This window comes from Panthera onca, chromosome D1 (assembly GCF_046562875.1).
Source record: "Panthera onca isolate mPanOnc1 chromosome D1, mPanOnc1 haplotype 2, whole genome shotgun sequence".
Lineage (NCBI taxonomy): Eukaryota > Metazoa > Chordata > Mammalia > Carnivora > Felidae > Panthera > Panthera onca.
In genome coordinates, this window is record NC_138348.1 from 113,229,350 (window position 1) to 113,251,751 (window position 22,402).

Here is a 22,402-nt window from a genome sequence, read left to right on the forward strand (position 1 = left end):
AATTCGTTTTACCTCTCTGTACATGGGCTATTTTTCTAATTAAATTATTTTTAGCTCTCTATTTCAATCCTGATTTTTAAAATCTGGTAAATAGAATTGGATAGAAATGATAAAATATTATGGGGTGATAAATGTTCAGTACTGTAATGTCACGTTGCTTTTCATACAGCCCAACAACAGACCCGCACTGTCCCTGTCCAGCCCAGCGACAGACGGGCACTGTCGTCTTGATTTGCATTCAGTTTGTGGCCAATTATGTGACTGTTGTTCGAGGTCATTTTCTTCTGCACTTACAACTACCCAGTGTTTCTCCATGCTCTGCTTGGCTGTGTGGCTGCTTGGCTATCACTGTGGCTTATACATGTTCTACTTTTTTCTCAATCTAATTGATTAGATGGCATTTAATTTTGTCTTCCAGAGAATTCACAGTTAATCTGGATCCATTTGAATTAATCTCTGTGATTATGTACAACTTTACACGTTATGGTTAAAAACCCTTAGCAACTTCCAATCTTTTGTATATAACTTTCAGTTTTGTTCACATACCTGTGTAATCTGTAACTTACCACTTTTTGAAATAAATTTCTTACCAGAATAGACTGAAATAAATATTAACCATTCCCTTTCTATATGATAAATCACTCAAATCCTAGGGGAAATGAAGAGAAAAAGTAAGTATTTTACAAAAACGTATGCCCTTTTAGGCCAGAGGGTGCTCTGTTAGCTCTCTCAGCAATGACTGATAATTATTACTACGGGTTCATTTCTTAAATATTCTGATGCTTTTTTTTTTTTAATAAAGAGAATTCTAATTACTGGAAACTTCAATGCACTACAACCCAATGAGAAAACACATTTTCCTGAGGTGTAAGCAGTATATGAAATAGTTTTTAGTCATTACATGCAGCATTAAAATTTTAAAGTGTACTCACATATACTCGTATTTTAAAATTTTAAGTAAAAGTTGCATGCTTCATCTACAATTATGTAGTGTTTTAAGTGCAAATATCTCCCAAGTTCCATTGTCAAAAGTTCTTTTGATAATTGAGGGTTTTAAAGTGGGGATTGTTAAGTCTTTGTCAAGACCATTTTCTTCCTTCTTTGGAAGGGTCCTGAATAAACTCCACTCCACCCTGGACCGGACCCTCAGCTGTCTGCAGAGCGGCTCATCCTGAAGAAGCAGCTGGCTGCGCAGGACAGGGACACAGAGCAAAGGGAGGGGGAACCAGGTAACAGAGGACATGTCCTCCTACATGATGAACTGCAGGGGAGGGACAGTCCTGAGAGATGGCAAGCAAACGCCCCTGCACAGAAAAGCCATGATTAATAGACAACTGAACTGTAAGGAAATCAGGCCTAGAACCCTGCTGATCCAGAGACAGCTGCTGGAACTCTCTGCCGGTCGAGGGGCTGGGAAATCCCATGGTTTACGTTCCCCTCCACCTTGACGGCACAGCGAGGCCAAGGTCTGGTGCCATGGCCGGGCGCTGCCCAACGAGCCCGGGCCCCTAGCCCCTCCCAGCTCATAGAGAAAACTACAGTTTAAAAGAGCAACTAGAATATAAAAGATCCAGCCCTTACGACGATGTCTGCTGAATTGGGGGGTTGGGGGGAGCTTCTGGAACTCTCTCTGGGATGGAGAGGCTGGTGATCATGACTGATTTCGTTTCCTTCCACCCTGCTGGAGGAGACGGGAACAGGGTGCCTCAGTGAGCCCTGGGATGCCAGCCCACACCAGCCCCTGTCTGACACACACTGGGACACCCCTTGTCAGCACTCACTACAGCCCCAGCTGTGGCCCCATGGTGACACACCCCAGGCCTGCACCACTTCAGCTCCAGATGATGTGTCAGGGCATGCACTGGTATAGACTGCCCGGTGACACTCCAGCTGTCCTGCCAGGGCGCCCTCCATGTGAACAGTGCTGGGACGGGCCCAGCCTTTGGCCACATTAGCTGTGGCCATTCCACGAGGGAAGCCCCAGCCCCAGTCACACAGAGTCTACCCAGGGGATGAGCACACACAGACCGTTCACATTGAGTAGAAATAGATGTCTGCCTAATTGCCGGAACACACACAATCAAGTAAAATGAGGAAACAGAAGAATATGCTCTGAATGAAAAAACAAGAGAAAACCTCAGAGAAGGACTACATGGAGTGAAGGTAAGCACGGTGACCAATAGAGGTGAAGGCAATGGTCAAAGAGGAGAGGAAATGGACTCCAGGAGAACTTCAACAAAGAGAAAATATGAAAAAGAACCAGTCAGAAAGGGAGAACACAATAACTGAAATGAAACTACAGAGGGAATCAAAAGATTAGAGGATGTAGAATAACGGATCAGCTGTTTGGAAGACAGGGTGATGGAAACACCCAAGCTGCACAGCAAAATGAGGATGAAGTAAGGGATCTCTTAGACAACATGTGTATTACAGGAGTCCCAGAGGAGGAGAGAGGGAAAGGAAGAGAAAACTGATCTGAGTAGTAGGTAGAAATTTCCCTAACCTGGGAAAGGAAACAGACATCCATGTTCAGGAAGCCCAGAAAGTTCCAAACAAGATGAACCCATGGAGGTCCACATCATGAAACACAACAATTAAAATACTGACTATTAGATATAAAGAGAGAATTTTTAAAGGAGCACAAGAGCAGCAACTCGTTACAGACAGGGAAACCCCATAAGGCTATCAGCTGGCTTTTCAACAGAAATCTGCAGGCCACATGGGAGGTGCACAATACAGTCTAAGTGACAAAAGGTAAAAACACTAGAGGAATACCTCCCCTTCAAGTTTACCATTCAGATTGAAGGAGAGATAAAGAGTTTACGGGGAAAATGAAGGGCCATAATCAGACAAAAATGATGAATGGAAAAAAATTTTATCCGTACCAGCAAACATACAGTAATGGTAGGAGAGCAAGCACTTAAAAAGCCAGTATAAAGATTAAAAATAGGAAAATCAATTATTTTAAAAATTAGTGTTAAGGGACTTACAAAATCAAAGAGATAGTAAAAATGAAGTTCTTTTAAAAAGTATTCAAACTTTGTGACCAGCAACACAAAACAGACTGCTATATTCTTAGCATCCTATATATAAACCTCATGATAACTACAAAACAAAAATGTACAACAGATACACTAAAAATAAAGGGAAAGTCAAGTGGAACACTATGGACAGTCATCTATCACTAGGAAATAGGGCAAGAGATGATGAAAGAAACAAGGAAGAACTACAAAAACAACCAGAAAATGATGAACAAAATGCCAATAATTCTCATCAACAATTACTTTATATGGAAATAGTCTAAATGCTCCACCAACAGACATGGGGTGAATGAATGCATAACAAAACAAGACCCATCCATCTGCTGCCTGTGGGGGACTCACTTTAGACCCCAAGACATACAGAGACTGAAAATGAAGACATGGAAAAAAGATAATTCATGAGAATGGAATAAAAAAAAACCTTGAGGTAGCAATATGTATGTCAGACAAAACAGAAATTAAAACAAAGATTGTAACCAGGCAAGGAAGGGCACTGTAGAATGATAACAGGATCAATCTAACAAAAGCATATAACAAGTGTGAATATCTAGGCATTCAACATTTGTACATCTAAATACAAAGCAAATATTAACAGATATAATACAATAATAGTAGGGAAATTTAACACACTGTCTTCCTCAACAAAGAAATTATCCAGGCAAAAAACAAATAAGAAAACCATTTCCTTGTATTACACATTAGACCAGATATATTCAGAACATTCCACACAAAAACCACAGAATGCACATTCTTTTCAAGTGGACATGGAGTTTTCCCTATAAGAGATCACCTGTTAGTCAACAAAACAAGTCTAAAGAAGAGTGAAATCATATCAAGCTTCTTTTCTGACCACAAAGATATGAAACTAGAAATTATAAGAAAAAATTTGAAAAAAATATGGAAAAAAAAAAAAAGCTAAACCACATGCTACTAAACAACCAACAGGTCAATGCAGAAATCTGACAGGAATGGGGGTGCCTGGGGGCTCAGTTGGTTAAGTGTCCTACTTTAGCTCAGGTCATGAGTTCACGGTTCATGGGTTCGAGCCCCGCGTCCGGCTCTGTGCTGACAACTCACTAAAGCCTGCTTCGGATTCTGTGTGCTTCCCCCCACACCTCCCGCTGCTCATGCTCTCAAAAATAAATAAATAAATAAAAACATAAAAGGAATATTACATATATAATAATTTTATATATATAAAATCTAAAAGGAATAAAAAACTCATGGTGACAAAGGAAAATGAAAAAACAACAGTCCAAAAACACTGGCACACAACCAAAGCAGCTGTAAAGAGGGAAATGTATATTGATGCAAGCCTGCCTCAAGAAACCAGAAAAACCTCAAATAATCTAACCTTACATCTGAAGAACTGTTAAAAACAAAACAACAAAACCCTAAATTAGTAGAAGGAAAAAAAGATAAATAGTAAAAAACATGGAAAAGAGCAGTGAAAGCAAGAGTTGGTTCTTTGAAAACATAAACAAGACTGTCATGACCTTCACCAAATTCACACAGAGAAGACCCGAATACACAAAGTCCAAAGTGAGACCCAAGTAACACGTGGCACCTCAGAAACACACAGGATGATATGGCACTACTAGGAAAGATTTCATGCCACCAAACTGGACAATCTAGAAGAAATGGAGACACTCCTAGAAACATAAAATCTTCCAAGAATGAATCGAGAAAAAATAGAAAATCTGAACAGACTGAATACTAATAATCAAATTTAATCAGTAATCCCAAACTCCCAACAAACAAAAGTGTAGGGTCAGATGGCTTCACAAATAAATTCAACCAAGCATTTAAATTTTTTTTATGCTTACTTTTATGAGAGAGAGAGCACAAGCAGGGGAGGTTCAAAGAGAGGGAGACACAGAATCCGAAGCAGGCTCCAGGCTCTGAGCTGTCAGCACAGAGCTCGACCTCATGGACTGTGAGATCATGACCTGAGCTGAAGTTGGACGCTCAACCGACTGAGCCACCCAGGCGCCCCATGTACCCAACATTTAGGTAAGACTTAATATCTACACTCCCTAAACTATCCCAAACAATCAAAGAGGAAGGAAAACTTCCAAATTCATTGTACAAAACCCTTATTCTGACATCAAAATCAGAAAAAAACACTACCAAAAAAAAAAAAAAAAAGGAAATACAGACCAATAAGCCCGAAGAATATAGAGCAAAAATCCTCAATAAAATATCAGCAAAGGACATTCAACAATAAATTATGAGGATCATTCACCATAATCGAGTGGAATTTATTCTAAGGACGTAAGGATGGTTCGATGACCTGCAGATCATTCAGTGTCATAGACCACATTAACAAAGTTAAGGATAAAAATCACATTATCATCTCATTTGTGCCAAAAAAGCAAAAAAAAATTTCAAATCCACTCATGATAAAAACCTCTCGGCAAAAAGGGTTTAGAGGGAACATACCTCAACATAATAAAGGCCGTGAAGGACAAGCGTAGAGCTAACCATACTCGGTAGTGAAAAACAAGACTTTTCCTTGACGATCAAGGACCAGACAAGAAGTCCACTCCCACCACAAGTATTCAAAGTCACACTGGAAGTCCGAGACATAACAGACAACAGAAAGAAATGGCATCCAAAGGGGTAAAGAACTAAAACTGTCAGTGTTGGCAGATGACATGATGCCGCATGTAGAAAACCCTAAAGACTCCACCGAATACCATTAAAATAAATGAATTCAGTGAAGCTGCAAGATACAAAATCAATATACACAAGCCTGTTGCGTTTCTATGCACTCTTAACAAAAGAGCAGAGAAACTAAGTAAAACATTCCATTTATAGTTGCACCAACACGAAAAAAGCATCAAGAAAACACTTAACCCAGGAGGTGAAATACCAGTAACCTAAAAGTACAGAATTCTGATGAAATAAATGCAAGACAACACAAACCAGTGTTAACATATCCAGATCGAGAAGTGGAAAAATTAATGTTGCTAAAATGTCCACACCATTCAAAGCAATCTGTAGATTTAATGCAATCCCTATCAAAGTACCCACAGCATTTCTCAGAGAAGTAGAACAAAGAATCCTTAAATCTGTATGGACCCATAAAAGACCCTAAATAGCCCAAGCCATCTTGAGAAAGAAGAACCAAGTTGGGGATGTCACATTCCCAGATTCCAAGATAACCTACGAAGCTGTGGTGATCAGAACAGTATGGAACTTGCATAAAAGGAGACACACAGATAATAGAAAAGAAAGCCCAGAAACAAACCCAAGCTCATATGGTCAACCCATTAAAAAGAATACACAATTAAAAAATAACAATTGAGGCAATAAAGGGTGCTTGGAAAACTGACCATTACCTGCAGAAGAATGAAACTGGACCACTTCCTTACACCACACACAAAAATAAACTTAAAATGGATCAATGACTTAAATGTGAAACCTGATACCGTATAACTCCTAGAAGCAAACACAGGTGGTAAGCTCGGTGTTATGGGCCATAACCTTTTTCTAGGCAAGGGAACCAAAAGCAAAAATGAAGTATTGGAACCACACCAAAATTAAATGCTTTAATACCGCAAGGAAACCATCAACAAAACGAAAAGGCAACCTACTGAATGAAAGAAGGTATTTGCAATTACATATCTGATAAAGGATTAATATCCAAAATATGTAAAGAACTTACACAAGTCAACTCCCCTGCCAAAAACAAACGCTCTGATTACAAACTAGGCCGAGGACTTGAGTAGACATTTTTCCAAGAAAACATACAGATGAAAAGATGCTCAGCATCACTAACCTCAAAGAAGCACGGGGACTTACCAGCTTACACCTGCCCTAATGGCTAGTGTCAAAAGACCAGGGATAGCAAGCGTTGCTGAGAATGTGCACAAAAAGGATCCTTTGTGCTCAGCTGGTGGGAATTCAGATGGCAGCCACCGTGGAGAATGTACGGAGGTTACTTAAAAACCTCACAGTACAAATACCATACCTATTCAGTAATTCCACTACTGCATATTTACCCAAGAAAAACAAAAATACTCATTTGAAAAGATAAATATACCCCTCTATTGTGGCATAATTTATAATAGCCAAGATGAGGATACAACCTCGGTGTCTCCTGAGAGATGACACGAGTGGACGCAGCAGAGTGTATGAATGGAGAGTGTGTATGTGCAGACACACAAAGAGAACAGATTACTCAGTCCTGAAAAAGAATGAGATCTGGCTATTTGTGACAATATGGATAAACCGAGAGAGTGTTACTCTAAGTGAAGTAAGTCAGAGAAAGACAAATACCATAGGATTCCAACTCTATGTGGAATCTAAGAAACAAATCAAACCAATAAACAACACGGAAGCAGACCCGTAAACACAGAAGACAATCCAGTGGTGGCCAGAGGGTATGGGGGATGGACAGAATGGGTGGAGCGTTGTGGGAGGTACAGGCTTCCAGCTCTGGGATGAATCAGTCATGGGGACAAAGGGTACAACACAGGGAGTATAGTCGATGGTGTTCTATGCTGTGTGGGGACAGATGGCAGCTACACTCGTGGGGGACACAGCACAGACCTGTTGAACCCCTGTGTTGCACCCCTGACACTAATGTGACATGGTGTGTCAACTGTACTTCAATTTACAAAAAAGGACTGCTTTCTTCACGTGCCTACGCCCAGCATGGTGACCCCGTGTGACCGAAACCAGATGTGTACGAACTTGCCGACACTGTTAGCCACCGCATGGCTAACTGTGACCACACACGAACAACACGTGGCAATCCACATGATCACTAAAGGCTTTTTCTTACCAGGATATATGTGATTTAGAAATTAAAAACTATATTGCCATTCTTTCTATAACAAAATAAAGATTTTAAAATGTCCTGTACATTGTAAAAATGATAAATGGCACAATATCTTGACTAGAAATCCGTTGCAGTGCAGGTGAGGTCAGAAAGTAAAGAGACAATACACAGACAAGACTACACCATCACGAAGGCAGAGGCGCCTTACCTGGGGGATCCAGCCCACGCAGCAAGGGAGGACGGGCGACACGCTGGGAGAGTCATGCTGGTTCTCAGCAAGCCGGCTCCCGTCAAAGCTGCAGCCTTCCAGCAGCAAGCCGCCCATCTGCGGGGAAACAACAAGCTGTGAGATCACAGCCGGAAACTTCAGGTCACCGCATTCTAATGACCATGGATGCCAAGTATTATGAAAACAGAGATAAGGGTATTAAATCTGAGAACAAAAACGGGAAGACCCAGACCGGTGTTCACAGTGATCTCGCTGTAGACTGAATTCTCGATTTTAGTGGATACTTTATTATTTATTGAGCAGATTGTTTAGAAAAAAATACAAATGTCATTAGTTACAACTGAAGGTATGTGGGCATTAGGTTAATAGAAATATAACGGAAAATGCCAAAAAGTTACTCTTTCTCCAAGAGGGTGAAATAAAAGCATAATTAAAGGAGATTATGTGCTCCCTGCTTGGAATTCTGACGTCATTTTTAAAAGAACAGAACGGAAGTCAGAAAGTTGAATGAAAAACACTTTAGACATGCCATGCAGGGCTGAGAGAATAAAAAAGAGTTAGGGACACCTGCGTGGCTCAGCCAGTTAATAAGCATCTGACTCTCGATTTTGGCTCCAGTCATGATCTCCCAGTTCGTGGGACCAAGCCCTGTGTCAGGATCTGTGCTGATGGTGTGGAGCCTGCTTGGGATTCTCTCTCTGCTTGTCCCAACTTGTGTGCAAGCACTTTCTCTCTCTCTCAAAGTAAGTAAACTTAAAAAAAAAAAGGTAATCTTTTTCTCTAAATTAACCTTTGTGTACATTTAGGAAATTATGAAACTAGAAATATACTTTTTTGGTAATATTTGTTCCATATTTCTTCTTCAAAAGTATTCATTCTTTTAGTTTCTGCACTGTGAATCTACCCTGAGTTTTTTAAAGACATCAAATCTAAAATCAGTATTTTGTATTCAGAGCCACACCTACAGTCTCAGAAAATACAAAACAATCTTACCAGTGTGACAGAGTTTCAACATGTTAAATGAGTGCTCAACCTGCCCTAATGGCTAGTGTCAAATACCATTAAACATGTTTCATGTTAAATGAAAGTGCTCTAGAATTTAGAGTCATGACAACACTTTGCGCTGGTGGAGTGTGTATTTTAGGGAGTGGTGGAGGTGTGGGGAGACACTAGCAGACGCCTTGACCAACAGTTTTGAACAGCTAATTTTACAGCACGGTTGCCGCTCCACAGAAAGATGAACGATGTGTTTGCTAACGCAAGAGCTGGAGTAACGACAGAATTACGGAACGCCTAACTTTAATATTCTCCAACAGCATTGACGTGATGATGTACAGGCTACTTTAAGAGCTGGTAAAGCATGTTGGCCTTGAAAAAATGTTAATTAAAATTGAGAGTACCCGCTAATTTCAGTGCTAGAACCTCTCCAGGTAAGACCTCCACCTAGGTAAGAGGTACGGCCTCTTGTAAAAATTCCATCAAGTTTCAAGCTCCATTAGTCTGCCTAGAAATTTGTCAACACACTTCCCACTGACGGTGCCACAAGCTGACTATGTAAGATGAGTATACGGGGATAGAAACTCTTGCTGTTTCTCTCCTCATCAGGAAGGGCTGCTGAGAAACAGGTCTCTCCGGAGCCTACCCCTCCCTAGCCTTCGGCTCCTCATGGGCCTCCGACAGACGTCCTTAACTCCCCCAACCCTCCCACATGCCATCAAACTGCCCATGCCCGCCACCTGCAATCAACACCTTCGAAATCTTTCCTTTTCTCTCCACACCCGCTCAGATTACCCTGTCATGAAATTTAAAGTCCATCTGTGAAATTCAAAGACCTCCCCATTGCCTAGAATGAAATAATGTAAACATATTAGGGATCGGAATGATATCAACAAATGCTACCCTTGCTTCAAATGCAGTTATTCTTTATTTTTTTTTTTTTTTTAACGTTTATTTATTTTCGAGACACAGAGAGACAGAGCATGAACGGGGGAGGGGCAGAGAGAGAGGGAGACACAGAACCGGAAGCAGGCTCCAGGCTCTGAGCCAACAGCCCAGAGCCCGACGCGGGGCTTGAACTCAGGGACCGCGAGATGGTGACCTGAGCTGAAGCCTGACGCTTAATCGACTGAGCCACCCAGGCGCCCCTCAAATACAGTTATTCTTTAAAGAAAGGAGTGAAAGAAGCAGGCCCCAAATATTTCCCTTATTACTGAAAAAGACAGCGTGGAGGATCTAATAAGTCTCTGGGCAAGTGGATTCCTAATATTAAAATCAAGAATTCAGCAAGCTTAACAAGAACAGACACAGAGGCCAATGGAACAGAATAGAGAATCCAGAAATGGACCCACAACTATATGTCAACTAATCTTCAACAAAGCAAGAAAGAATATCCAATGGAAAAAAGACAGTCTCTTCAGCAAATGGGGTTGAGAAAACTGGACAGCGACATGTAGAATATTGAATCTGGACCACTTTCTTACACCACATATAAAAATAAACTCAAAATGGATGAAAGACCTCAATGTGAGAGAGTAAACCATCAAAACCCTATAGGAGAACACAGGCAGTAACCTCTTTGACCTCAGCCACAGCAACTTCTTACTCTACACGTCTCAGAGGCAAGGGAAATAAAAGCAAAAATGAACTACTGGAACCTCATCAAAATAAAAGACTTCTGCCCTGCCAAGGAAACAATCAGCAAAACTAAAAGGCAACGGACGGAATGGGAGAAGATATTTGCAAATGACATACTGGATACAGGTTAGTATTGAAAATCTATAAAGAACTTATCAAAATCAACACCTGAAAAACAATCCAGTGAAGAAATGGGCACGAGACATGAATAGACACTTCTCCAAAGGAGACATCCAGATGGCCAACAGACACATGAAAAGATGCTCAATGTCACTCATCATCAGGGAAATACAAATGAAACCCACAATGAGATACCACCTCACACCCGTCAGAGTGGCTAACATTAACAACTCAGGAAGCAACAGATGTTGGCAAGGATATGGAGAAAGAGGATCTCTTCTGCATTGCTGGTGGGAATGCAAGCTGGCACAACCACTCTGGAAAACACTGTGGACGTTCCTCAAAAAAATAAAAACAGAATTACCCCATGATCCAGCAATTGTACTACTAGGAATTTATCCAAAGGGATACAGGTATGCTGTTTTGAAGGGGCACAGGCACCCCAATGTTTAAGCAGCACTAGCAACAATAACCAAAGTATGGAAAGAGGCCAAAAGTCCATCGATGGAGGAATGGATAAAGAAGATATGTGTATATATATATATATATATACAATGGAGTATGACTCGGCAGTCAAAACGAATGAAATCTTGCCATTTGCAACAACGTGGATGGAACTAGAGTGCATTATGCTAAGCGAAATTAAGTCAGGGAAAGACAAATATCACGATTTCACTCATGTGGAATTTAAGAAACAAAACAGATGAGGGGCGCCTGGGTGGCTCAGTCAATTAAGCGTCCTACTTCAGCTCAGGTCATGATCTCACAGTTTGTGAGTTTCAGCCCCATGTCAGGCTCTGTGTTGACTGCTCAGAGCCTGGAGCCTGCTTTGGATTCTCTGTCTCCCTCTCTCTCTGCCCCTCCCCCGCTCGCACTCTATCTATGTCTGTCAAAAATGAATAAATGTCAAAGAAAAAGATGAACATAAGGGAAGGGAGCAAAAATAAGATAAAAACAGAGAGGGAGGCAAACCATAAGAGGCTCTTAAATACAAAGAACAAACTGAGGGTTGATGGGGGAGGGCGGGGGAGAGGGCAAGTGGGGGATGGGCACTGAGGAAGGCACTTGTTGGGAGGAGCATTGGGTGTTGTATGTAAATGATGAATCATGGGAATCTACTCCTGAAGCCAGGAGCACACTCTATGCCCTGTATGTTAGCTAACCTGACAATAAATTATATTCTCTCTCTCTCTCTCTCTCTCTCTCTCTCTCTCTCTCTCTCACACACACACACACACACACACACGAAAAAAAGAATTCAGGAGGCTTAATTTCTATTTACAAGAGTACTGAGCTAAGGACCCAGCCGCGGAGATGGCCCCCAAGGAGCAGAACAGAACGTTATACCCAAGAGAAAACCACAAGGAAGACACAGTATGTGATACTCAGTTTGAGTCAGCGACCCAGGGCAGAGAGACTAACTCCTTTCCTGGGAAGGGGAAGAGCGAGAGAGAAGGCAGAGAGAGAATCTAGGAGTACGAGTACTAGTACATACTCCTCCACAGGGGAAAAAGCCCAACAGGAATGGGAAATGAGAATATTTCAAAAACTTTCTGATGCAGATTAAGTACTTAATAAGTATCAGCTACTATTGTTTACTTAACCCAATTAATCTTTTAATTTTTAGAAATTTGGAATTATTTTATACAGATATATCCATTTAGGTGAGACAAAGGCTTGAGAAAAATCTGGATAATTTCCAGTGAAAAAGCTTTTGTCTAGAATATTTAATTTTGCACAGTATTTTCCACACTTATTCTAGATAACTGAATGTATTCCATCACTTCATTTATGCTGAGCTAGGTGACATGTCAGAGCACGCCTTCTTTTTTTTTTTTTTTTCCAACGTTTTTTATTTATTTTTGGGACAGAGAGAGACAGAGCATGAACGGGGGAGGGGCAGAGAGAGAGGGAGACACAGAATCGGAAACAGGATCCAGGCTCCGAGCCATCAGCCCAGAGCCTGACGCGGGGCTCGAACTCACAGACCGCGAGATCGTGACCTGGCTGAAGTCGGACGCTTAACCGACTGCGCCACCCAGGCGCCCCAAGCACGCCTTCTAATTGAATCAGCGCTGTTTCCACTCTTCATCTCCTCCACTAAATGATAAACAGTATTAAGTGCTATTTGTACTTATGTATGGGTGTGTACTTCATACTTCATTTTTACTTGTTTTTTTTCTAAGGTTTATTTTGAGAGTGAGTGTGCATGAGTGGGGGAGGGGCAGAGAGACAACATCCTGAGCCTGCACCGCACTGTCAGTGCAGAGACCAATGTGGGGCTCGAACTCACGAACCTTGAGATCATGACCTGAGGTGAAATTAGGAGTCAGATGCTTAACTGACTGCGCCACCCAGGCGCCTCCACACTTCATACTTTCTAATAAAAGTTTGCCAGAAGTCTGTTTTAGCCATTAATGCCTTATTCTTGCAGGACACATCCCTCTTAGAGGCAAAGAAATAATTATCAATTATTATCGAGATCAAACCTTTTTGTTTACACTCAATTTAAACAGCCACATTGTTGAGGCTACCTCCTGACATCTGTGCCAATGTACTATTTGAGCGAAACCCAAATATTAAGTGAAAGGCATCTAAATGTACATTTCTTGTCATTAAATGATTTTCTTTACTTTTGTTTATAAATGCATAGGTTTCAACTTAACAGAAAGTTGTTTAACAACAAAGAAAATATTTACATGCAAAAATGTTATTTACACTGGAAACTCCGATTAAAACATCTAAAAAGAGAGAGGCAATTAGAAAAGAGAAATTAAAAAAAAAAAAACACCCCCATACACATTTGATTTGGTTTAGTTTCAAAACCATGTAAGGGTTAGTGTAGATCAGGCATAAGTACTAACTACCAAATACTAACTGCCAAGACCCCAATCTACTTTGAGAGGGCTACCTGTGGGTCACCTGGGTGGCTCAGTAAGTTGGGCATCCGACTTTGGCTCAGGGCATGAACTCACAGTTTGTAAGTTCAAGCCCCAGGTCAGGTTCTGTGCTGACAGCTCAGAGCCTGGAGCCTGCTTCGGATTCTGTGTCTCCCTCTCTCTCTGCCCCTCCCCTGCTCGTGCCCTCTCTCTTTCTCTCTCTCAAAAATAAACTTAAAAAAAAAAAGGGCTACTCATAAGATCTCATTTAACTCTTACCTTCTTTTTTTCAAGTCTATTTATTTATTTTGAGAGAGCAAGAGAGACAGAGAGAGAAAGAGACAGAGAGTGTGGGAGGGACAGAGAGAGAGAGAGAGAGAGAGAGAGAGAGAGAGAGAGAGAATCCCAAGCAGTCTCCACACTGTCAGCACAGAGCCTGATGTGGGGCGTGAACTCACGCAACATGAGATCATGATCTGAGCTGAAACAAGAGCTGGACACTCAACCTACTGAGCCACCCAGGCACCCCTAACTCTTAGCTTCTCACCTCAAAAGGAGTTACTAACAGTTCACTAAAAACAGAATTAAAGCTATTAATTTGTTTCATATGTGATGCTGAATTTCTTGAATACTTCTGACTTGAACTTAAATTTATCTTGGACTTAATGGCGAATTTGATATTAAAACAGATTTTATTTTGATAAGTTATTATACGGATTTACTTGCCAGAATGCTCCCCTTTTAAAAATAAAAGTATTCAGGGTGTCTGGGGGGCCCAGTCAGTTACGTGGCCGACTCTTGATTTTGGCTCAGGTCATGATCTCACCGTTTGTGAGTCTGAGCCCCACATCAGGCTCTGTGCTGGGAACATGGAGTCTGCTTTGGATTCTCTCTCTCTCTCTCTCTCTCTCTCTCTCTCTCTCTCTCTCTCCCCTTTTCTCTCTCTTAAAAATAAACGTTAAAAAAATCTTTAATAAAATATTTCAAACACACAGAAAAACATTTTTAAATGTGCATGTTCCTATGACTCGGTGTTATTGGACATTAACATAATGCCATGGTTGTCCCGTATTTCTAAGCACGTAAACTGTAACAGACATGGTTGAAGTCCTGTCTACATACTTTGCCTTTCCTGTTCTTCTTTTGCCCTTACATGACCTCATCATTATCTGGAATTTAGCTCTACATCATTGTTAAATATACATGTAGCCATAAGAAATAAATGGTAGTTCCTCAGGTTTGCAACCTGTATGTTATACAGAATTTGCAATCTGCTCTTTTTGTTCATCCCTGGTCTAGGTGCATTCATTTTGTTCTTTCACTTTTAACAGCTGCAGAATGTCTGCTGTGTCAACATTCAACAAATGATGCATTCTTTTGCTGATGAACATCGAAGTCGCTGCTAATTGTTTACTAGTAAACACTCCAATAAACATGATGGTACATATCTCCTTAACCACATCTGCATAAATCTGACCGCACGCAATAAAGTTGCTAAGGTGAAGTGTATGGTCATTCTCAATTTTTTGTAATATTGTCAAACTGTTTCCCCAAAATCATGCTAATCACCTATGGTTAACTTATCCTGCTTAAGATTTATACTGTGCCACACCCTTGCCAATACCTGGTCTGTTGACATTTATGAATTTTGCCAATATATTAGATTTAATTTCATTTTCTGATTACCAGTGGAAACGAGTACTTTACGTTTATTCGCCATATCTTCTTGCTCTTCACGTAAGCTGCCTACTGAAATCCTTTGCCTACTTTCTCTCTTCCCCACCAAGAGTTGTATTTTTTTTTAACTCATTTGGGGAGAGAAGTCACCTCTCTCCCATGGAGGCACCAAGGCCATAACTACATAAAACACTACTCTGAAAGTAAAGACCAGCAGACGTGCTCGTCCGAGGCTCAAGATACATAGAAAAAGCCACGTGGAGAAGAGCAGGAAGCAAACCCTGGTGTCGTGGCCACAGGCAGGTGGGAGGCCATGGGCATAGAGCTCCTCTTGGACAGCAAGGGGATCAAGCCCGTATCAGGCACCACCCCCCAGGGGCCTATACTGGAAAGATGAGACCCCAAAACGTCTGGCTTTGAAAATCAGTGGGGCTTAATTCTGGGAGAGCCAGAAGGTGGTGGGAAAGAAAGACTCCATTCTTAAAGGGCCAGCATACACTGTGAGCCGAGACCCGGCGCAGAAGCGGAGGCTGGAGAAGTGTGTGGCGTGTATGTCCAGGAGATTTACTGAGTAATTGTAGGGCATGTGTTGGAGGGTCATGAATCGGTGGGAACTTTCTCCGGGAACAGAAGCACTCACGGGGGCCATTTTACCTGCTCCCCATCAGCCAGGTTGGCCCAATGCTAGCAGAAAGCAGCTGTGACACTTCCATATACCTTGGTGGCTCTGCTTGCCTCAGCCCGGCTCTCCCCGGCAGACCAGCCCTCGCAGGGACGCCTCTCAAGTTGCTGCCACCTGCTAGACCCAGGTCGGCGGTCTCAGCATCCCAAGACCCTGCTGCCCTGCCACACCTGGTGCCAACCCGGGCCAGGACCAGAGCCCTCTGAAGGCTACTTCCTCCAGACGTGGCGGGGAGAGGGACCCAGCCCCACCCAACATCGCTCCTCCCGCAGTGCATACGGACCCCTCAACAGCTATGCTAGAGGCGACCCTGCCACCAGCGTACCTGGAGTAGTCAGAGCCACACACTGCGGCCAGAGGGCGGGAGGCCGGCCCTCCTCTTTGGCACAGCCGCCAAGTCCTAGCAGGTGGGCACACGCAACCCACACGACAGATACTCCTGGAGTATCCGATCTGGTGACAAAGGGATGGTGCTTCCGAGCCACACAGGATGCTTTCTACGTAAGGCCACTACCATCGAGACTGGGACACATAAGTGACCGACATAATACAAAGAAACAAAAACAGAGAGACAAAATGAGGAGACAAAGAAATATGTTCCAAAAGAAAGAGTGACAAAACCACAGAAGAAGAACAAAATGAAACAGAGATGAGAAATCCACCTGATGAACAGTTCAAAGTAAGGGCGATAAAGATACCTACTGTACTTGAGAGAAGAGTGGAGAAATTCAGTGAAAACTTCAAAGAGATAGAAAATATAAAAAAAGAACCAGTGAGAACTAAAGAATACAATCATGAAATAAAAAATACACTAATGTAAATCAACAGCAGAACAGAGGATGTAGAATGGGTGAACAACCTGGAAGACAGGTTGGTGGAAGTCAAGCTAAACAGAAACAAGAAAAAAACTACCAAAAATATGGAGAATAGGTTAGGACCTCTGAGACAACATCAAGCATACTAACGTTCACGATATAGTGTTCCAGAAGAAGAGAGAGAGAGGAGACAGAAAATTTCTTCGAAGAAATAATAGTTGAAAAGTTCCCTAACCTGGGGAAAAAGACATCCAGGTTCACAGAGCTCAGGAGGCCCAAATCAGACAAACCCAAGAAGGTCCACACCAAGACACGTTAGAATTCACACGTCAAAAATTAAACATGAGACAACCTGAAAAGCAGGAGAGAAAGGCAACTAGTTCCATACCAGGGAAACCCCATAAGGCTATCAGCAGATTTTTCAGCAGAAACTTTGTAGGCCAGTAAGCAGTAACATGATATATTCAAAATGCTGGGAAAAAGAAAAAGAAAATCTACAACCAAGAATAAATAAGAATAAATGGCAAAGGAATCATTCAGAATGGAAGGATACATAAAGAGTTTTGCAGACAAAGTTAAAGCAGTTTGTCACCACTAAACAGCCCTATAAGAATTGTTAAAGGGACTTCTTTAAAAGAAGAAGAAGGCCAAAACTTTAAAAGAAGAAGAAGGCCAAAAACTAGAAGAAAATGATAGAAGGAGAATTCCACTGGCAAATTCAAACATATAATAAAGGAAGTAGATCACTCACTTATAAAGCTAGTGTGAAGGTTAAAAAACAAAAGTAGTAAAATAAATCACATCTACAAAAATTAGTGCCAGGACACACAAAATAAGAAGATAAAATACTATATCATTATATATATATCATTATCATTATATATATATCATATATATATCACATATATATGATATATATATATATCATATATATATAAGGGGAGGAATAAACATAGTGCTTTGAGAATGTGTTTGAACTTAATTGATAATCAACTTAATACAGACTACCATAAACATAGAATGTTATAGAAGAACCTCACATGGCAACCACAAATGAAGCACTTTTAATAGATACACAAGAAAAGAAAGAAAGAAAAGCATAACACTACAGGAAAGTCATCAACCAAAAGAAAGCAAAAAGGAACTAACTAATCAGAAAACAATTAACAAAATGGTAATAGTATGTACCTATAAATATTTCCATGTAAGTGGACTAAATGGTCCAATCAAAAGACACTGGATGACTGGAGGGATAAACCCCTTACTCCCGAACCCAGAGCCATCTATAATCTGTATGGTACCTACAAGAAACTAACTTCAGATCTAAAGACACATACAGACTAAAAGTCAAGGTATGGGAAAAGATATTCCATGCAAATGAAATGAAAAAAAAAAAAAAAAAAACCTAGCAAAATTTATATCAGACAAAATAGGCTTTATGTAAGAAGAAAAAAAGAGGGGCACTAAATAATGAAGAAAGGATCAATCCAACATAACAATTGTAAATATCTATGCACCCATCATAGCACATAAATATATAAAACAAGTATTAACAGACAAAAAGAGAAACTGACACTAATAATAGTAGGGAATTTTAGCAGCCATCTCATTTACATCCATGGGTAGATCATAAGACAGAAAATCAGTAAGAAAACAGTGGCTTCAAACCACACATTGGATCAAATGGATTTAACACATAAATAGGAACATTACGTCCCAAAACAGAATACACATTCTTTTCAAGCGCACATGGATCATTCTCCAGGACAAATAACATGTTAGACCATAAAACAAGCCACAGTGAATTTAATAAGATTGAATCATATCAAGTATCTTCTCTAACCAAAATAGTTTGAAACTAGAAATCAACCACAAGAATAAAACTAAAAAAAAAAAAGAAAAGAAACACACACACACAAAACCAAAACACAACAACAACAACAACAAAACAACCCACATACACATGGAGGCTACAAAGAACAAATTAAAAAACGATGTACAGACAAATGAAAATGGGAACACAATGCTTCAAAATCTTTGGGATATAGCAAAAATAGTTCTAAGAGTTACATTTATAGTAATACAGGTGTATATCAAGAAATGAGAAAAGGCACATAAATTATTTAAACCTACGATTAAAAAAATTAAAAAGAACGGGGCATCTGGGTGGCTCAGTCGGTTAAGTGTCTGACTCTTGATTGCAGCTCAGGTTATAATCTCATGGTTTATGAGTCTGACACCCTAATCAGGCTCCATGCTCACAGTGCAGAGCCTGCTTGTGAATCTCTCTCTTTCCCCCTTTCACTGCCTCTCCCCCAATAGTGCTGTCTCTCTCTCTCTCTCTCTCTGTCTCTCTCTCTCTCTCCAAATAAATAAAATAAACTTTAAAAAAGCTTAAAAAGGAACAAAGCCCAGAGTTAGAAGTAATGACATAATAAATAAAGGTGAGAGAGAAAACTGAAATAGAAAGCAAACAAACAAACAAAAAACCCACAAAAACAAAACAAAACCCAAAAAACCAAACCACAATAGAAAAGACTAAACTAACAGCTGGTTCTTTGAAAAAGATCAACAAAACCCATTAACCTATAGCTGGACTCCTTAAGAAAAAAAGAGAAGGCCCAAGCAAAATTAGAAATTAAAGAAAGATTGGGGTGGCTCAGTAGGTTTAGCATCCAACTTCAACTCTAATAATGGTCTCACAGTTCGTGAGTTCTAGCCTTGCGTCGGGCTCTGTACTGACAGGTCAGAGCCTGGAGCCTGCTTCAGATTCTGTGTCTCCCTTTCTTTCGGTTCCTCCTACACTCACGCTCTGTCTCTCTCTTTCTCTCTAAAATGAATAAATGTTAAGAAGAAAAAAAAATTAAACAGAAATAAACAGAAAAAAGAAATTAAGGAAAAATTAAAACAAAAATGAGGGAAATACAAAGAATTATGATTTTACTGTGAAAAATTATACACCAATAAACTGAAAAATCTAGAAAAAAATGGTAATTATTACAAACATAAAATCTTCCAAGACAGAAAAAAGAGGAAATCTGACCAGATGACTTGCTAGTAACAAAACCGAATTGGTAACCAAAAAATCTCCCAATTAACAGAAGTCCAGGACCAGACGTCTTCACAGGTGAATTCTACCAAATATATAAAGAAGAGTTAATATCTATCCTCTCAAATTACTCCAAAAGATAGGAAAGGAAGGAAAACTTCTTTTTTTTTTTTAAATGTTTTTTTGTTGTTTTTTAAAAATTTTTTTTAACGTTTTATTTATTTTTGAGACAGAGAGAGACAAAGCATGAACGGGGAAGGGTCAGAGAGAGGGAGACACAGAATCTGAAACAGGCTCCAGGCTCTGAGCTGTCAGCACAGAGTCCGACGCGGGGCTCGAAATCACGGACCGTGAGATCATGACCTCAGCCGAAGTCGGCCGCTTAACCGACTGAGCCACCCAGGTGCCCCAGGAAGGAAAACTTCTAAATTCATTCTATGAGGCTAGTATTACTATGATACCAAAACCAGATAGAGACATTACAAAGACACAAGAAAAAGAATAAAGAATATTACAGACCAACATTCCTGATGAACATAGATGCACAACTCCTCAACAAAATATTAGCAAACTGAATTGAAAAGACCATTCACCATGATCAAGTGGTATTCAACTCAGGGACCATGAAACCATAGAACCATGAAATCATCTCAACAGACGCAGAAAAAACATTTGACGAAGTAAAACATCCATTCCTGATAAAAACCCTCAACCAAGGGTTTAGGGGGAATATATCTCAACATAATACAGTCCAAATATGACAAAACCACAGCTAACATCGTACTCAATCATGGAAAATGGAGAGCTTTTCCTCTAAGATCAGGAATAAGACAACAAAGTCCGCTCTTGCTACTTTTATTCAACATAGCATTGTAAGTGCTTGCCACAGCAATCAGCCAAGAAAAACAAACAAAAGGCATCCAAATTGGTTTAAAAAAAAAAAAGTTAAACTGTCACTATTTGGAAACAACATGACACTATACACAGAAAGCCCTAAAGTTGGCACCAAAAAAAAAATTAATAATAAAAATTTACAATAAATAAATGAATTTGGTGAGCTTGTAGAATATAAAATTATTCAGAAATTTGTTGCACTTCTATCCAATAATAATGAACTACCGGGAAAAAGAAAATAAGAAAACAATCCCATTTACAACTGTATCAAGAATAAAATTCCTAGGAAAAAAATGTAGCCAAGAGGGTGAAAGACTTGTATTCTGAAAATTATGATGATAATGAAAAAAACCGAATATGCCACAAACAACTGGAAAGATATTCCATGTTCATGGATTCCAGGAATATTTTAAAATGTCCATATTACCTAAAAAAAATCTACAGAATGCACACAATCCCTATCAAATTACCAATCGTATTTTTCACAAAATTAGAACAAAGAATCTTAAAATCTGTATGGATCCACAAAAGACCCCTAAATAGGTTGAGAAAGAAGAACGAAGTTGGAGGTATCACAATCCCAGATTCCAAGATACACTACAAAGCTGTAGTTATCAGAACAGTATGGTACTGGCCCAAAAACAGACACACAAAACAACGGAACAGAATACAGAGTCCGGAAGGAAGCTCATTCTCTGGTGGTCAATTAATCCATGACAAAGGAGGTAATAATATACAAAGGGGGTGGGGGGGAGAAAGTCCCTTTAGTAATGGTGGTAGGAAAACTAGACAGCTACATGCAAAAGACTAAAACTGGACCATTTTCTTATAAGCCATACAGAAAAATAAACTCAGAATGAATTAAAGACCTAAAAGTAAGACCTGAAACCATAAATCTCCTGAAAGAAAACATAGGCAGCAAATTTTTGGACATTGCCCTTAGCAACATTTTTCTGGATCTGTCTACTCAAACTAGGGAAACAAAAGCAAAAGTATACTATTGAGACATCAAGCTAAAATACTTTTCCACAGTGAAGGAAACTATCAACAAAATGAAAAGGCAATGTACTAAATGGGAAAAAATATTTGCAAATGATATTTCCAATAAGGGGATAATATTCAGAGTATATAAAGAACTTATAGAACTCAACACCAACACACACACACACACACACACACACACACCAAAGAATCTGCCTAAAAAATGCACAGAGGACCTGAAGAGACATTTCTTTAAAGAAGACATACAGATGGCCAATAAACAAATGAAGGAGGCTCTACATCACCAATCAAGAAAATGCCAGTCAAAACCACAATGAGATATCACCTCATCCAAGTCAGAATGGATAATGATAATAAAAAGTCATGAAATCATACATGTCAGTGGGCATGTGGAGGAAAGGGATCCCTTGTACACTGTTGGTGGGAATGCAAATGTTCCATCCACGATCAAAAACAGTATCAAGATTCCTCAAAATATGAGAACTAGAAATACCATACAATCCAATTACTCCTCTACTGCGTATTTACTCCCCCAAAACAAAAATGCTAATCCAAAAAGGTATAGGCACCTCTACATGTATTGCAGCATTA

At 40.1% G+C, this 22,402-nt stretch overlaps 1 protein-coding gene across 5 annotated transcripts in view; it reads right to left on the bottom strand.

Annotated features, from left to right (window-relative positions):
• DYNC2H1 (dynein cytoplasmic 2 heavy chain 1) overlaps window positions 1-22,402 on the bottom strand; it is a 343,887-nt gene that overhangs the window by 19,464 nt on the left and 302,021 nt on the right. For all 5 annotated transcript variants that reach the window (XM_078432668.2, XM_078432669.2, XM_078432667.2 and 2 more), the window contains one exon: window positions 8,039-8,155. In XM_078432668.2, the coding sequence (XP_078288794.2) occupies window positions 8,039-8,155 (117 nt within the window). The remainder of the gene's footprint in view (window positions 1-8,038; window positions 8,156-22,402) is intronic.